The sequence below is a fragment of the Cervus elaphus genome, chromosome 21 (assembly GCF_910594005.1).
Source record: "Cervus elaphus chromosome 21, mCerEla1.1, whole genome shotgun sequence".
Classification (NCBI taxonomy): domain Eukaryota; kingdom Metazoa; phylum Chordata; class Mammalia; order Artiodactyla; family Cervidae; genus Cervus; species Cervus elaphus.
Genome location: NC_057835.1, coordinates 62,592,846 through 62,609,571, shown reverse-complemented (window position 1 = coordinate 62,609,571; position 16,726 = coordinate 62,592,846). Strand labels below are relative to the sequence as shown.

The 16,726-nt window shown below is 41.4% G+C and overlaps 1 protein-coding gene across 1 annotated transcript; it reads left to right on the top strand.

The window, feature by feature from the left end:
* The first annotated feature begins 1,274 nt into the window (after positions 1 to 1,274).
* CTHRC1 (collagen triple helix repeat containing 1) lies at positions 1,275 to 16,453 on the top strand. The gene is made up of 4 exons (XM_043880185.1): positions 1,275 to 1,586; positions 6,737 to 6,958; positions 8,705 to 8,921; positions 15,738 to 16,453. The coding sequence occupies exons 1-4, from the start codon at positions 1,437 to 1,439 to the stop codon at positions 15,878 to 15,880; spliced, it is 732 nt and encodes a 243-aa protein (XP_043736120.1). The 5' UTR covers positions 1,275 to 1,436; the 3' UTR covers positions 15,881 to 16,453.
* Positions 16,454 to 16,726: the final 273 nt, after the last annotated feature.

Genomic DNA, 16,726 nt, shown 5'->3' with positions numbered 1-16,726 from the left:
AGTCCTGGCTTTAGAGCCCATTTGGATGTTTGCTTCTTCCAACAAACAGGAATGGAACTTACTTGAGATTAGTCACTGGCCCAAGATGAGCAATCCTAGAACTGCCCTGAACTGCTCCTCTGCTAGACTATTCCTTCTCACTGATATCCATCTATTGGGCCCACCATAACTTCCCAGAACCTGGCTGGGTCTGTAAAGAGAACCCTGCTGCTGAATCTGGCCTCAGTAGCCTCACCATTCTGTTGGAAACTGCCACATTGTTATTATTGGTATAGCAACACTTCTGTCCTGCCTGACTGCAGCCAGAGGTGAGGAAAGTTGCTCATACTTCAGCCTGACCCTAGCTGGTGGGTGACCAGGGTATCTGAGGATGTTTCTTCCAGAATGGACAAAGGAGGACAGAAGAGGTTAGAGAAGGATAATTATCAATGAGAAGTCAAGGGTGACTTCTACCACTGAATGTTGCTTAGCCTCCTGAACCTCAGTTTTCTCATCTGTGAATGGGGCAAGCAGTTGTTGTCGTTCTGTTGCCAAGTTGTGTCCAACTCTTCGTGACCTCAAGGACTGCAGCATGCCAGGCTTCTCTGTCCCTCACCATTTCCCTGAGCCTGCCCAAGTTCATGTCAGTTGAATCAGTGATGCCATCGAACCATCTCATCCTCTGTTGCCTCTTCTCCTGCCTTCAATCTTTCCCAGCATCAGGGTCTTTCAATTTCCACAGGATTGCCAAGAGGGCAGAGAGTGTGTATGCAAGACTATTTGGTTCCTAGAGTTTTGCAAGTTTTACGACTCATTATGAAGCAGGGGTTCTTAATTTTTGAGTCATGGGTCCCTGGGGTGATGTATTCAGAGGTAGTAGGATAAATGCTTTGAATCCGATGATACCTATGATTCCTTCTCATCTCTCTTATCCTCCCCCCACCAAATGTCATCTCCTAAAAAAAGAACTTGTCCACGGTGCCAGGGTTTGATCCAGGTGTTCCTGGACCCAAAGTCTCTACAGTGTTCAGTTAAGCCTTGCCATCTATCTCCAGGCTGTCCTCAAAGCCTCCACCTGTGTGGTTCGCTGGCCTCTGCACCCCACCCGCCCACCTCCCCCCGCTCCACCGGCGACTGATCCACGCGGTCCGCACAGCCCCGCGAGGGTCCCGGCGGGCGGGGCGGCCGCAGGACGGGGCGGGCTCGGCTGTCGGCCCGCCCCACTTCGGGATCGGGGTGGGGGCTCCGACCTATTACTGGATGGAAACTCTGGTGTCCGGAGGGGCGGGAGGGAGAGGGGGGAGAGAGGGGAGAGAGGGAAGCGTGCGAGTGAAAGGCGCATTCATGCAACCGGCGGCGGTGGCCTCGGAGCGCGGCGGGGCCAGACTGTGATCACGTCGTCCGGGCTCCCGGGTCTCTCCTCCCCAGCTCCGTGAGTCCCGGGGCCGCCGCGCGCCATGCGCCCCCAGGGCCCCGCCGCCTCCCCGCGGCGGCTCCTTGGCCTTCTGCTGCTCCTGCTGCTGCAGCCGCGGGCGCCGTCGAGCGCCTCCGAGACGCCCAAAGGGAAGCAAAAGGCTCTGCTCCGGCAGAGGGAGGTGGTGGACCTGGTGAGTCGGGTGGAGGGGACAGAGCCGCGGAGCAGGGCCAGGGAAGGGGATGGGGGGCTTGCCTGCCCCTGGGGGTCCCGTTTGTCCGAGTCTGCGGGTAAGAAAGGACCTGGACTCTGCGGATGGTGGAGTCCCGGAACTCGCAAGGGAGACTGGTCTGAGAGGGCCGTCGTGGACCACAGATGCGCCGTGGGTTGGGTGGGACGCCCGGAGTACAAGGAGTCGCCCAATAATTTCTGACCTCTGCGCCGCCCCCGCTCGTCCCCCGCCTCCAGAGACGGAGAGGGTTTGGGCTGCAATGAGGATAGAATAAGGAGCTTGGGAGGTTAGAACGTAGGCCAAGGAGCTGTCTGCGAGACCCTGGATTCGCTAATCCCCTGGGTGGGCCTGGGCCAGGGACTTGCAACGTGTCCTTTGTTGGGGCTGGTGGCCACGTCCGCCAGCGGGATAGAATAACAACCCTCACCCAGTATCGGTCCAACTCTTTGTAACTTGATGACAGTGAGTCATGTTGGGTCATCTTCCTAGGGAGTATGTGCTGCAGTTTACTTTGTCACAGCTGGGCCAGGAATAGCTCAGAGGGTTTATGATCAGAAGAGAAAATGAAGGGGCCCAGCACTAGCCCTCCAAGGACCCATTTCATTGTTGTATTTAGACAGATGGGCAGTCAGTCCTTCCAGACACGCTGGGTCTTCAGCCTGTGCCACCAGGTAGGAGCATGACAACTGAACTGAGGGGTCAGACAGTTCCCAGGAGAGCAATGAATAGCCCAAGTTCTTTCTTTCTTTGGTGGCCCCCATGGCATGCAGTATCCTAGTTCCCTGACCAAGGATGAACTCATGTACCCTGCATTGGAAGTGGGGAATCTTAACCACTGGACTGCCAGGGAAGTCACCCAAGTGATTTCTGAGGGACTAATCTATGGGCAGGTCTGTTTGCGTAAAGCTCTTAAAACCCTCTAAAAGTCAGCAAACCCATTGGAGGGCAGAGTGGTATTCTGCCCTTGCAGCAAGAATGATCCTTTCCAATCTATCACATTCCTTGGCATATAATAAACTTCAGTCATTGAGCAAATATGGGTTATACAATCATTGCAGGACATAAAAGGGGCATTTTTTAAATTTTAAAATAAAAACAAACTGTTTTGAATTTTTTAAGCTGCCATTGTAAACTGAGCTAATAAGCCAAGCTCCCTGGCTGCTAGTTCTATGCCAGATTCAAAAGCTCAGGAAAAAGATTCCTGCCGTTCCACACTGCACTTTTTGGTGATGTACTATGTAATTTTCCTCCACAAAGCAGACTATGTGTTCAGGGCTATAGTTCTATTTTGAGTGTCTAAATTGTTTTAAACTGTACCAAATGAATGTGGTTCATGTGCAGTCTGCATTTTACGAGTCTGTAGTTACGATACACAAAATACCCTTTTTCCCTATAAAGCTAGCAATTTTTTTCCTTTCCCTCCAAGGATTTACAGAACCTGAGGTTTCCCACAACTCTGGCCCGACTTGGAAAAGTTTATTGTGCAGCCAGGCTCAGGTGCATCCTGTAGATTGGATTTGGTTTTGCTGGGGGAAAAGAATCCTCGCAGTCATTAACGTTTCAACAGATTCTATAAAGCAGCTTCTTTGTACAGGGTTTTTCAAAGCCTTCCTTTCAAGCGTCCAGCAAGCTCTGCCCCCTGGTGGCCAGTGAAAGAAACAGGGGTCCATTCCGCAGACCTTAGTGGAAGCCCTGCATGGTAGTGATCATGTGCTGGGTTAGCATTTCAAAGTGAAAGAAGACAGATTAAAACCCGTGGAACCGAATTCAGTAAAATTATGCGGTCTCTCAATGCAGTTTTTTAGATTAAGAAGGTGAATAAAAATTCTCAACCATAGCACAGTTGATATTTGGAGCCAGGAGGTTCTTTGTTGTGGGGACAGCGCTGTGCATCTGGCATGCTTAGCAACATCCCGGCCATCTTGGGCTTCCCTGAAAGCTCAGTTGGTAAAGAATCTGCCTGCAATGCAGGAGAACCCGGTTCGATTCCTGGGTCAGGAAGATCCCCCGGAGAAGGAATAGGCTACCCACTCCAGTATTCTTGGGCTTCCCTGGTGGCTCAGCTGGTAAAGAATCCCCCTGCGTTGCAGGAGACCTAGGTTCAATCCCTGGGTTGGGAAGATCCCCTGGAGAAGGGAAAGGCAACCCACCCCAGTATTCTGGCCTGGAGAATCCCGTGGACTGTATAGTCCATGGGGTCGAAAAGAGTTGGACACAACTGAGCGACTTTCACTACCATCTACCAAGTGCCAATAGCAATCCCTCCTTCCCAAGTAGTGACAACCAAAAATGTCTTCAGACATTGCTGGGCAGCCTCTGTTATCCCGGTATCCAGTTTTGTCCCCCATTGAGAATTTATATATAGAAAAATAAAACTTTGTGTAACATCTTACTCTCAGGGAAATAATAGTGAAAAAAATTTTTTTAAATACCAGAAATGTTATTATTTCTCCCTTCCCACTTGAAATCTGTGTCTGAATATTGCATATATCTGCTACTGAAAGTAACATATCTACTAAGTGAAAATTAAAGTATATCTACTAAATCAATCTACAAAATAAGATTAAAGTATATCTACAAAAAAAAATGGAAATTAAGCATAAAATAAACCAAACTATAATGTTTTGTACTTTGGCATGTCTTCAGATACTTTTGCAATTTGTTCAATACATTTCTTATTTCTCTGGCAGCAAATGCATAGAAGTGTCTCTTTTTTGTTTTTTGCTTGAAGTCAGGAAAATATCAGTGGTGGAAGTCACAAAAATCATTTAGCAAAATAAAACTCAAATTGGTGATGTGAGGAGATTGATTGGCAAACATTAGATAATAAGGACCTTTTCTAGGTAGTGTCATTATTGACTTTTTTAAAAACATGTTTATTTATTTGGCTGTACTGGGTCTTAGTTGCCATATATGGGATCTTCCATTTTTGTTTTGGCATACGAGGTCTTTCGTTTCGGCATATGGGATTTAGTTCTCTGACCAGGAATCAAACCTGGGCCCCCTGCATTGGAAGCTCAGAGTCTTAGCTGCTGGACCACCAGGGAAGTGCCTGAATTTTATAATATGACCATATCCAATCCTGGATGCTAAAATTCAAAAATAAGATTTGAAGTTATTTTAATATGTAATTTGATTTTTTTGTTGTTGTTCTCACTGGACAGTAGATTTATACAGAATGATAGTATCAGATCATTTATACAAATAGGGATTTTAAAGTAACATTTTAAATAAATTGGGTTTGGGGCTTGAAGGGTCTAATAAATGGACCAGTTCAGGAATAGGCATGAGAATTAGGCCGATGGAGATGCAGTTTTACCACTGATGCAACTGTTTTGCTGTGTGTGGCTCATGGCTTATGTGTGTTACCTGGCGAGTTTGCTAATGCTCTCTTCCCCAGGTCTGGTGCCCTGGGCAACTGCCTCACACAGTCTTAGGGGAATAATAAGAATAATCATGGCTGAAAAATATAATATTTACTGCGTGCCAGGTACCGCTGTAGCACATTTTATGTATCATCTCACTTAAATCTCCTACGCGGTAAGAATCTTTATTATTTTCCCCCACGTTTTAGATTAGGAAACAGGCATTGAAGTGTTCAATGACTTGTCCTATCTCACATAGCTTGTAAGTGGTGGAGCCAAGATTAAAATCCAGAGAATATGACTAGAATCCTTTGCTCAACTTCTACATCATATTACTGCACCACTCCCCAAGAGAAAGAGAGAGAATCATAGCACTTAAGAGTTTGATAGGGGCTTCCCTGGTGGCTCAGTGGTAAAGAATCCGCCTGCCAATGCAGAAGACACAGGTTCGATCCCTGATCAGAGAAGATCCCACCTGCCGCGGAGCAACTAAGCCTGTGCACAACTGTTGAGTCTGTGCTCCAGAGCCTGGAAACCACAGCTACTGAGCCTATGAGCCACATGTACTGAAGCCTGTGCGCCTAGAGCCGGTGCTCTGCAACAAGAGAAGCCACTGCAGTGAGAAACCTGTGCACCTTAACCAGAGAGCAGTCCCCACACGCTGCACCTAGAGAAAAGCTTGCATAGCAATGAAGACCCAACACAACCACAAATAAATAAATCAAGTTACCAAAAAAATTTTTGATAGATTACTGTTCCCCTCTTAAAGACTAACTAATGGACACTTGCAATGAAGTCACATACTCCTACTCCTTGGCAGGGTGGGCTAGGTGGATTTGGAGGCCAGAAGTGTTCCCCTAGTGACACTTCCTCCACATGAAAATAAGATGAGAAGAAGGTTTGCTTATCCAGCTTAGAGATATTGCCAGTGTGAAATAAGTATTGAGTTAAGATTTTATTTAATAATTGTATCTCTAAGAATTTATCTTAGAGAAATAATTCCAAAAAAAGAATAAAGCTACGTAGATAAAGACTTAGCAATCCCAAACTAGTGCAATGTTTGCATAAAACTGTAGTTCTGAAATCCAGTTCCTTTACAATATATAAGGTTAGAAGAATAAGCGTTATATCAAATTATGTTCACTTTGGAATACAGCCATTTAAAAATTACGTATACTTTTAATGAGCAGTTGGAGAAGGAAATGGTAACCTAATCCGGTATTCTTGCCTGGGAAATCCCATGGCCTGGTGGGGTACAGTCCATGGGGTCACAAAACAGTTGGCCATGACTTCGCGACTAAAACATCAATTGACAATGAGCAGTAGGAAAAAGCAGACAAATGAAAATATTTTCTCTTTTTTGTTGTTTGATGTGTGTGTGTGTGTGTGTGTAAGGTCTGTGCAAAAAAAAAAAAATAGAATAGGAAAGAAATTCCAATATTTTAGGAATAACTTTAAAAATCAGTTCTTTATGTGTATGGGATTTCCCTGGTGGTCCTGTGTTTAAGACTCTGAGCTTCCAATGCTACAGGTGCAGGTTTGATCCCTGGTCAGGGAACTAAAACCCCATATGTACATGTATATGTATATATATATACATTATTGACTTATCTGGAACACTGGCAACTGGTTCCCGTCGAAGGGATTCTTGACTCCTAGGGCTCAAAATAAATGCAGTTCTAATCAGACTGAGTCTTTGAATCTGAGGTGGTGAGAGATTTTCCCCCTTTCTTTTTTCTGCTGCAGTACAATGGCATGTGCCTACAAGGGCCGGCGGGGGTGCCTGGGCGAGACGGGAGCCCCGGGGCCAATGGCATCCCTGGTACCCCCGGGATCCCAGGTCGAGATGGATTCAAAGGAGAGAAGGGGGAATGCCTGAGGGAAGTCTTCGAGGAGTCCTGGACACCTAACTACAAGCAGTGTTCATGGAGTTCACTGAATTATGGCATAGATCTTGGAAAAATTGCTGTAAGTCTAGTCTGAATTATTGTAAAGTTGAAATAAAACTTAAAGGTTTTCATAGTTGAGTGATCATTTTAGGTGAAATTTTATTTTTCCTAAAAGACAAAAAATATTAAGTAATGGGTATCATGTGACTTTCAACTTAGAATTAATGAAAAAATTGATAACTTCAGAATTAATTGTATAAAGGTATTTCTGAGACAAATACGTCACTGAATTATTTCAACCCTAAGAACACTTAAAATAACTTACTCTTTTTTTTTTTCTCAATGGAAACTGTCTGGGTTGGACAGTAAGTAACTTTCCATTCTTGTCCTAAAGTGAATTTAAATGAATTCAAGAAATTCTGCTGTGGTTCCAGACATAAAGGTGGAAAGAAATCTCCAAGAAATTACTGCATGATTGGAATTATCTAGAGGTGGGGAGTCCAGTGGTATTTGTCCTTATTCTGGGTAGCAGACCCAGCTTAAAATTATTTGGCCTATGGGAGTAGAATGGGCTAGAGATGTACTACAGTGATCATTTTAAATTATTCAGCAATATTTAGGGAGAAAAATTACTCAAAATAGCCTGTCTTGCCATGCATTTGAATTAATGATTCAATCACTTTGTTTAGTGTTTGCTTCCAAAGTAACTGGCAAGTCCCTTGGATGGCATAGAGTTGAAGCTGGTGCCATTTCAAGCCTCTTTCTTCTTTTGTTGACCAACTCTACACATGGTTCCATATCCACAATATATTTATTCCTTGATATTAACCACTACTACCACCAGGCAAATAGAAGAAATTTTATTTTCCAAAAACTCTCAGGTTCTAAGTAGCAACCTGTATATTTTCCCTGCTCCTCATCTTACCTCTTTAGTGTCTGCTCTGTTATTTATAAAAATGTTTGAGATGGTCTTGATTTGATTTCTGTGTGATAGAATATCCATTTAGCTTTCATAGTTTGGTGACTATGACCAGTTATACTTTCATATATGATTTCTTAGAAAGCATTTTGTTAAAGTGTTGCCTACTTCTTTGAACACTTGACATTATAGACTGGTTGCTTTTCATCAAAATTTTGCTGGTGGAGTTCTCTTTAAAAACTTTCCCTATGGATTCTGAATTATTAATATGTTTCCAGTTTCCTTTTGGTGGTCAGAATGGGCTTGGGAGCCTTTTGCAAGTAAAAGATAGTAGCACCATGAGTCAGCAGACAAATTTTGCAAGGACCAGTTAGAGGAAAAAGCCCTCAGTCTTATCAGTGTGTCATAGAGTTAAAGACTAAAAACCCCGCCTGCACTTTACTCCTGATACTGTTTTCTGGTGCTTGAAATGAAACAGGTCAGAGTAATATATATGGGCAGTGCTAGTCTAGAATGTAAGTTCCATGATGGCAGGGATTCCATTTTGTTTACTGCTGTTATCTGTAGCATCCAAAATATAGGAAATAATTTTGGAAGAAAAAGAAAAGTAAATATATAGATTGGTTTAGTCTAAAATTCTGAAATCTGGCTGTTTTTGTAAAACTGAGAGATACCCTCAATGGAGTGAATAATTCTAAGAAAGCCATATTTCAATTTTCTTAGAGTTTCTAATATCAGTGTCTCTTACCATCTTGCAGAGAACTGGTTTGCCTCTGTAAAAGCTAAGCCTTTTAAATGTACTTTGGGAAAAAGAATAGTTGAATAAAATTCACAACATAGTTTGAAAGCATCTTTTTAATTAAAAATGAAAATGCTAATTAAACCCTATTTCTGTGTTTGTGATAGGAATGTACATTCACAAAGATGCGTTCGAACAGTGCCCTGAGAGTTTTGTTCAGCGGCTCACTTCGGTTAAAATGCAGAAGTGCATGCTGTCAGCGTTGGTATTTCACATTCAATGGAGCTGAGTGTTCAGGGCCACTTCCTATTGAAGCCATAATTTATTTGGACCAAGGAAGCCCTGAATTGAATTCAACAATTAATATTCATCGCACTTCTTCTGGTACGTAGAATAGTGACGTTGCAGAATGTGCCTCAGATCTTTAGCGAAACGATTAGTTTTGAGTCCACTCTGACGGTAGGTCATCACAGGCTTTCTGTGTATATAGTTCTCCACCTGGGTTGCACTTCAGAATTTCCTGTAGATCTTTTTAAAAAATAGGTGGATGCCTGAATCCCATCTCTGATCAACTGAATCAGAATCTCATGGTTAGAACCCAGCCGCTGCGTTTTTTCTAAAAAGATCACAAGGTTGAAAATCACTGAGTTAGACGAAATGGCAAAATAGCCAGTAATGCCGTAGAGCAGTGGTTTTCAACCTTGTCCCTACCTTGTGTTCAGCTGGGGAACTTTGAAAATTCGCCATGCCTGGGTACCACTCTTCTATGGAGTCTGACTTAGTAGGTCTGGTTGCATCCCACGTGGCGGAACTTCCCAAGTCTCTCCTGGTTATCCTAATGTCCTCCAAGGTTGAGAACACTAGCATAGACTGATAAGGAGGCTGATTTCTCTGCCTGTTCTTTAAAATAGTAGGTACAGTCTGCTGCATCTGTGAGAGAACATTTCTATATTGTTTCTGTATTCTCTGCTTGCTTCTACTGGTATGAGAGAAGGAACATTCGATTAAACCAGTGGTTACTTAGGCTGTTAAAAAAAAAAAAAACCTGGGACTTCCCTGGTGGTCCAGTGGTTAAAATGCCATGCTTCCTCTGTAGAGGGCACAGGTTCCATCCTTGGTTGGGAAGATCCTGTATGCCTCTCCGCACAACCGAAAAAAAAAAACCAAACAGATAAACAAAAAAAAAGTAAAACTGTTGGGGTTTTTATGTTTTTTTGGGGGGGGGAGGGTTGATTTGTTTCATTGTATTTTAAGGTTCATTGAAAAAGTTTAGAAGCTACAAAAAAGTAGAAGTGGAAAAAACCATTAGGTTGGTGCAAATGTAATTGCAGTTTTGGACTGTGAATTTTAAATCATTATAACTAGGTTCAAACACATTTTTATTAATCAAAGTAGGGACCATTATAATCAACACATTTTTGCCAATAAGAAATGTTTATTTATTCCTGTAGTGTAAGAATTCGTGCTTTGGGATTTGATGAACTCTTGGAGATCATTTTCTGCCTCTTGCTGGTTGTGGAAGTGTTTACTGTGCAAAAAATTCTAGATGCCTGAAGAAGTGGTAGAAGGTTGGCAAGAGGTCAGGTAAATATGGCAGATGAGCCAAAACTTTGTAGCCCAATTCATTCAGCTTCTGAAGTGGTGGTTGTGCAATGTGCAATCAGGAATTATCGTGGAGAAGAATTGTGCCCATTCTGTTGACCAGTGCCAGCTGCAGGCATTGTAGTTTTCTGTGCATCTCATCAATTCTCGGGCTTCCCAGATGGCTCAAATGGTAAAGAATCTGCCTGCAATGCAGGAGGCCCAGGTTTGATCCTTGGGTTGGGAAGATTCCCTGGAGAAGGGCATGGCGACCCACTCCAGTATTCTTGTCTGGAGAATCCCATGGACAGAGGGGCCAGATGGGCTACAGTCCATGGGGTCACAAAGAGTCAGACACGACTGAGCGACTAACACTTTCACTTTCATCAAGCATACTTCTCGGATGTAATGGTTTCCCCAGGATTCAGAAAGCTGTAGTGGGTCAGACCAGCAGCAAACTACCAAACAGTGACCAGGCCCTTTTCTGTAGTGCAAGTTTAGCTTTGTGAAGTACTTTGGAGCTTTTTCTCGGTCCAACCACTGAGCTGGCCACTGCTGGTTGTCTTATACAATTCACTTTTCGTCCCACATCACAATCTGATTGAGAAATGCTTCGTTGTTGTTGCATAGAATAAGAGAAGATGACACTTCAAAAATGACAATTTTTAAAATTTTTGGTTAGCTCATGAGGCACCCACTTATCAACCTTTTTCACATTTCCAATTTGCTTCAAATGCCAAATGACTGTACAGCGGTTGACATTGAGTTCTTTGGCAACTTCTTGGGAAGCTGTAAGAGGATCATCAAAGCTGGTCATTGTCAACTTCCAATGGCTGGCCACTACACTCCTCATCTTCAAGGCTCTCATCTCCTTTGCAAAACCTCTTGAACCACCACTGCACTGTATGATCATTAGCAGTTCCTGGGCCAAATGCATTGTTGATATTGCGAGTTGTCTCCGCTGCTTTATGACCCATTTGAACTTGAATAAGAAAATCACTCGAACTTGATTTTTGTCTAACATCATTTCCATAATCTAAAATACATATAAAATACACTACAAGTAATAAGTGATTATTCAACATTCAGAAAATTAAGATCATGGCATCCAGTCCCATCACCTCATAGCAAATAGATGGGGAAACAAAGGAAACAGTGAGAGGCTCTATTTTCTTGGGCTCCAAAATCACTACAGATGGTGACTGCAGCCATGAAATGAAAAGACACTTGCTCCTTGGAAGAAAAACTATGACCAACTAAGACAGAAATATTAAAAAGCAGAGACATTACTTTGCCAACAAAAATCCGTCTAGTCAAAGCTATGGTTTTTCCAGTAGTCATGTATGGATCTGAGAGTTAGACTACAAAGAAAGCTGAGTGCTGAAGAATTGATGCTTTTGAACTGTGGTGTTGGAGAAGACTCTTGAGAGTCCCTTGGACTGCAAGGAGATCCAACCAGTCCATCCTAAAGGAGATCAGTCCTGGGTTTTCATTGGAAGGACTGATGCTGAAGCTGAAACTCCAGTACTTTGGCCACCTGATGCAAAGTGACTCATTAGAAAAGACCCTGATGCTGGGAAATATTGAAGGCAGGAGGAGAAGGGGATGACAAAGGTTGAGATGGTTGGATGGCATCACCAACTCAATGGACGTGAATTTGAGCAAGCTCCGGGAGTTGGTGATGGACAGGAAAGCCTGGCGTGCTGCAGTCCGTGGGGTCACAAAGAGTCGGACACGATTGAGTGACAGAACTGAACTGAATGTCATTAGCAAAAAAGCATAAAGTGAGAAATGCACATTAAAATGATGTCTAACATAACCACATTTATTTAAGAATGTATTCCAATATCTAATGGCAAAGTTCAACAATGAAAAACCACAACTACTTTTGCATCAACCTAATATTAATGTCATCACCCAGATACACCACTATCAGTATTTGACTGACAGTTCTTTTGCTTTCTTGAGTTGTGTGTGTGTGTGTGTGTGTGTGTGTGTGTGTGGCAAGTGAGGTGTGGGGGTGACCTACCTTAACACCATGTACCAGGAGAATCACAAGGTGTATATATCACTAGCTTCATTTCCCAGATTACTTGAAAATTTCTCTCTGATTTTATACTTTAGAATGGAGAGGGAAGAGAAGAGATACCCTCACTGCTAATCAGAAGAAATATTTTGGCATTCTTAGGGATCCAAGCCAGATACTGATCCCCAAATTAATATAGCGCATTTATTGCTAAGGAATCAAGGGCATTCCTTCCATTTTCTTCTTCAAATCCACACAGTATCCTCAAGACATAAAGAAGATATTTTAACCTCTTCTCTCTGCACATACAGAAGGCCCAGGGAAAGAAAGTAACCTGAACAGGAGAATCAGTGTCCTGGTGAACAGACGCCAAGACATGCTCTTGTCTCTCAAAACAGGTTTGATCAGAATGAAAAGCCTCTTCACTAAGTTCTGTGCTGTAAAGGGAGACGTGCTTTTCATATGAGAAGCAGTCACTAAAATTTTAAATATTTTGGTATCTAAAATTTGATTAGGAAGTGGTATGTGTTCAAATAGTAGTCGAATGCATCTAGAGATTATCAGACTAAGTGAACTAAGTCAGAAAAAGACAAATACCATAAGATATCTCTAATATGTGAACTCTAAAACATGGCACAAATGAATCTATCTACAAAACAGAAACAGACTCACCAACATAGAGAACTGACTTTTGGTTGCCAAGGGGGAGGCAAGGACTGGGAGTGTGGTATTAGCAGATGTAAACTATTATATATAGGATGGATAAACAACAAGTCCTACTGTATAGCACAGGAAACTATGTTCAGTATCTTATGATAAACCATAATGGAAAAGAATAGGAAAAAAAGAATGTGTGTAACTGAGTCACTTTGTGGTACTTACTGCAGAGACTGGCCCAGCATTGTAATTGAACTGTACTTACATTTTAAAGGTTAAATTATAAAGTTCAAAAGATATGTTGTAAAGCAACTATGCTCCAATAAAAGTTAAGAAAAAATGAAATCCATAAATAAAAATAAAATAGTAGTTTATGTAAGCAACTTACTATTGTATTATTTTTAAAGTTTTTATGTTAATATCTTGCTATTATGTAAGCCCTCAGGCCTAGGAACTGTCACCTATACATACACACACTTCATAAATTATTTAACATAGCATTTACCAACCACGTTATAGAAACTCATTTGGTATGATCAGTTGGGTAAAATGTCAGAAGTAATTTGTTATTCATGACAAATTTTGTCTTAAGATGAATTAAAGGTTGCCTCAATAGTGAATTTACTTTCCTTGCACACCGATACTCTCTTGAGAGAAAGAAAAGGAATACACTTATATTTTGCACATCAGAGGATGACATTAAGCCTTAAATATGCCCATCAGAGTTTAGAATATCATCTTACCTGTATCTAGAAGGAAAACAAGTTGAGGACCTTTAATTCAACATCTTTTAGGTGCTTACTAAGCTATTACTACTTTATTACAGCAAAAAATGTTCATTCATTCAAAAAACATTATTTTATTTATTAAAGACCATGAAGTGATCATTGACTTTCCTTGTGTGAGGATGATGCCAGACCCAACCTTGTCTGACCTGTGGAGGGAAGTGAACACATTTCTAGGCCATGGGTATTGCAGGCACGCACAGCTTAGTTCTTCTAACTTGGAAAGGGTCTTGAACCAGAGACAGGTACCTGGATTCAGTAGGACTTGCCTTCAATTCACTGATGTCACAGCTGGTAGAAGCAGATTGTTACAGGCCTACATCCCTGGGCTCAGCTTGAACATACTAACCTCAACCAAATAGGAAGACGATCCAGTCACATTCGATCATCCCCACCCCACTTATGTGTCAGGACCATTTTCTTAAAGAATCTGCCAACCTGTGGTTCCTTTTTCCCCTGACACAGACATCAGAGGGGTTTAACTTTTGCCTATTAAAATGAACAGTAGGGGGATTATTTTTTTAATATTGGAGAAGAGGCTTGATAAGATGGAATGCAGGTTATATATATATATTAGTATGTGAAAGTCTGGAGGACCTGTGAAAAGGCACATGTTTATAAAGCAAAAAACAAAACACAGAGGAAAAACAGGATTTAGTTAGCTTGTTTTTTCACTGTGGAGGAATTTCTATGTAAAACAGGATTCCAGGTTGAAGGACTAGTATAATGAGTATGCTAGGGTTTCTTTTGACATTATAGAAGTCCTTTCTTCTGCTTAGTACCGTCAAGTATATATAAGAAAGGGCTCTCTTTATTTTTTTAACTCTTAAAATGAGACATTATTTTAATTACTTAAAATTTGATCTTTTATAAGGTGTTTTCAGTTTGGTCTGCTGATAGAAAATTAAAATATGGAGGCTTCAGGTATAACAACTTGTCCCAAATGGTTACGTAAATTACTGATTCAGTTTATATTCAGAATTGCATTTTCATCTTCCAGTGCTCTTTTCTTCAGATGGAAAGGTCTTTCTTTAAAAAAAAAAGCTTACATATTGCATCAACATCTTTTTTTTTTTTAAGAAAATACAACTTTATTTAATTTTTTATATTTATTTATTTATTTGGCTGAGTTGAGCCTTAGTTGTGGCACACAAGATCTTCCTTTGCGTCATGTGAGATCTTTTGTCGAGGTGCACAGACTCTCTAGTCACGGCATGGGCTCCAGAGCATGCGGGCTTCAGTAGTTGAGGTGCAGCAGTTTACTTACCCTGGGGCATGTGGGATCTTAGTTCCTTGGTGAAGGATCGAATCCACGTCCCCTGCATTGCAAGATGGATTCTTAACCATTGGACCACAAGGGAAGTTCCCTGCATCAACATTTGGTTTTTAAAAGTGTAGGCTTGGTGCGGTGGTTCAGACTTGGTACTTTCACTCTTAGTGGCTAGGGCTCAGCCTCTGGTCGGAGAACTAAGATCCCGCAAGCCACATGGTGTGGCCAAAGGAAAAAAAATAAATGTAGGCTTCCTTTATTTAGTCATAAATAAATTGCTTTTTTTGTTTTAGGTCATCTCTGTAAGTAAACAAATTTATGGCTGAAACCTCAAAGAAAATTTCCTGTGAGCTTATACCATAGAATGGATATGTATATGTCTTTTTTAAAAAATTTTTTAAAAATTCACTTATTATTTTGGCTGTGCTGGACCTTTGTTGCTGTGTAGGCTTTTTTCTAGTAATGGTACATAGGCTTCTCATTGTGGAAGCTTCCCTTGTTGCAGAGCACAGGCTCTTGGGACATGGGCCTCAGTTGCAGCACGTGGGCTCACTAGTTGTGGCTTGTGAGCTTAGGTGCTCTGTGACACGTGGGATCTTCCCAGACCAGGTATCAAACCTGTGTCTCCTGCATTGGCAGGCAGATTCTTCACCACTGAGCTCTCAGGAAAGCCCTGGATATATATATACATCTCTTAAAAATACTTACGTACTAGGAAAATGAGAACTTATCTTTATGAGACCCTTATTAAATATTAGCATTTTAAACTTACTGTACATTAACTTGATTTAATCACTAGTATGCTAAAGTAATAAAATTGAGCTGAAAGTTTTTGCCTGTTTATTCCAAAGAGATTTGTAACTCTCATCTTTGTTTTGCAGTGGAAGGACTCTGTGAAGGCATTGGTGCTGGACTAGTGGACATTGCTATCTGGGTTGGTACTTGCTCAGATTACCCGAAAGGAGATGCCTCTACAGGGTGGAATTCGGTGTCTCGCATCATTATTGAAGAGCTCCCAAAGTAAATCTTTTCATTTTCGTTCCCTACCTCTTTTTTATTATACCTTTGAATGGTTTGCTTTAGTGACACCTTAGATAATTTTTATGTGTACTTTGCTGTTGTTGTTCAGTGGCTAAGTCATGTCCAGCTCTTTGCCACCCATGGACTGCAGCACTCCAGACTTCCCTGTCCTTTATTATATCCCAGAGTTTGCTCAGCATCATGTCCATTGAGTCGGTGATGCTATCTAACCATCTCATCCTCTGCCTGTACTTTTCCTTTTGCCTGTACTTCTGAGTGAAAGAACATGACTAAATGTGTTTACAGACCAAAGTGTGATTTCACACTGTTTTTAGATCCAGTATTATTTGTTTTCCTTCAATCAAAATTATAGTTTTGAGATTTTGTAGTTAATTAAAATACTTTCTTCATTTTCCCATTCCCTATACCTGTAATTTGAAATGTTATTATGGTCTTCATTTCTTTCCTGTTCTCTTAGTATAGCACTTTTTAAAATATAAAAGCTACCAGTCTTTGTACAAGTTGTAAATGTTCAGAATTGTTTTATATCTGTGAAATAAAACTTATTTCAAACAACCTTGCTATTTTTAATGTGATTGCTACTAAAAGGAGGGTTTCTGGTATTTTATATCTGGAAAGTTGAGGATAAACCTGACTTTGTATTTATCCATTTAACAATCTTATTTTAAATTTAGTACATGTATAGTACTGTTCCATATTTTAAGAGATTCAAAGAGAAAGGAGCATTTATGTGCCAGGAAATATATTAATACTAGCACCTTAGAAATCTTTATTTAACAAAGAGTAAAGAGATGTGGACTCCAGCCTCACGTTGCTTACCATTTGGTAG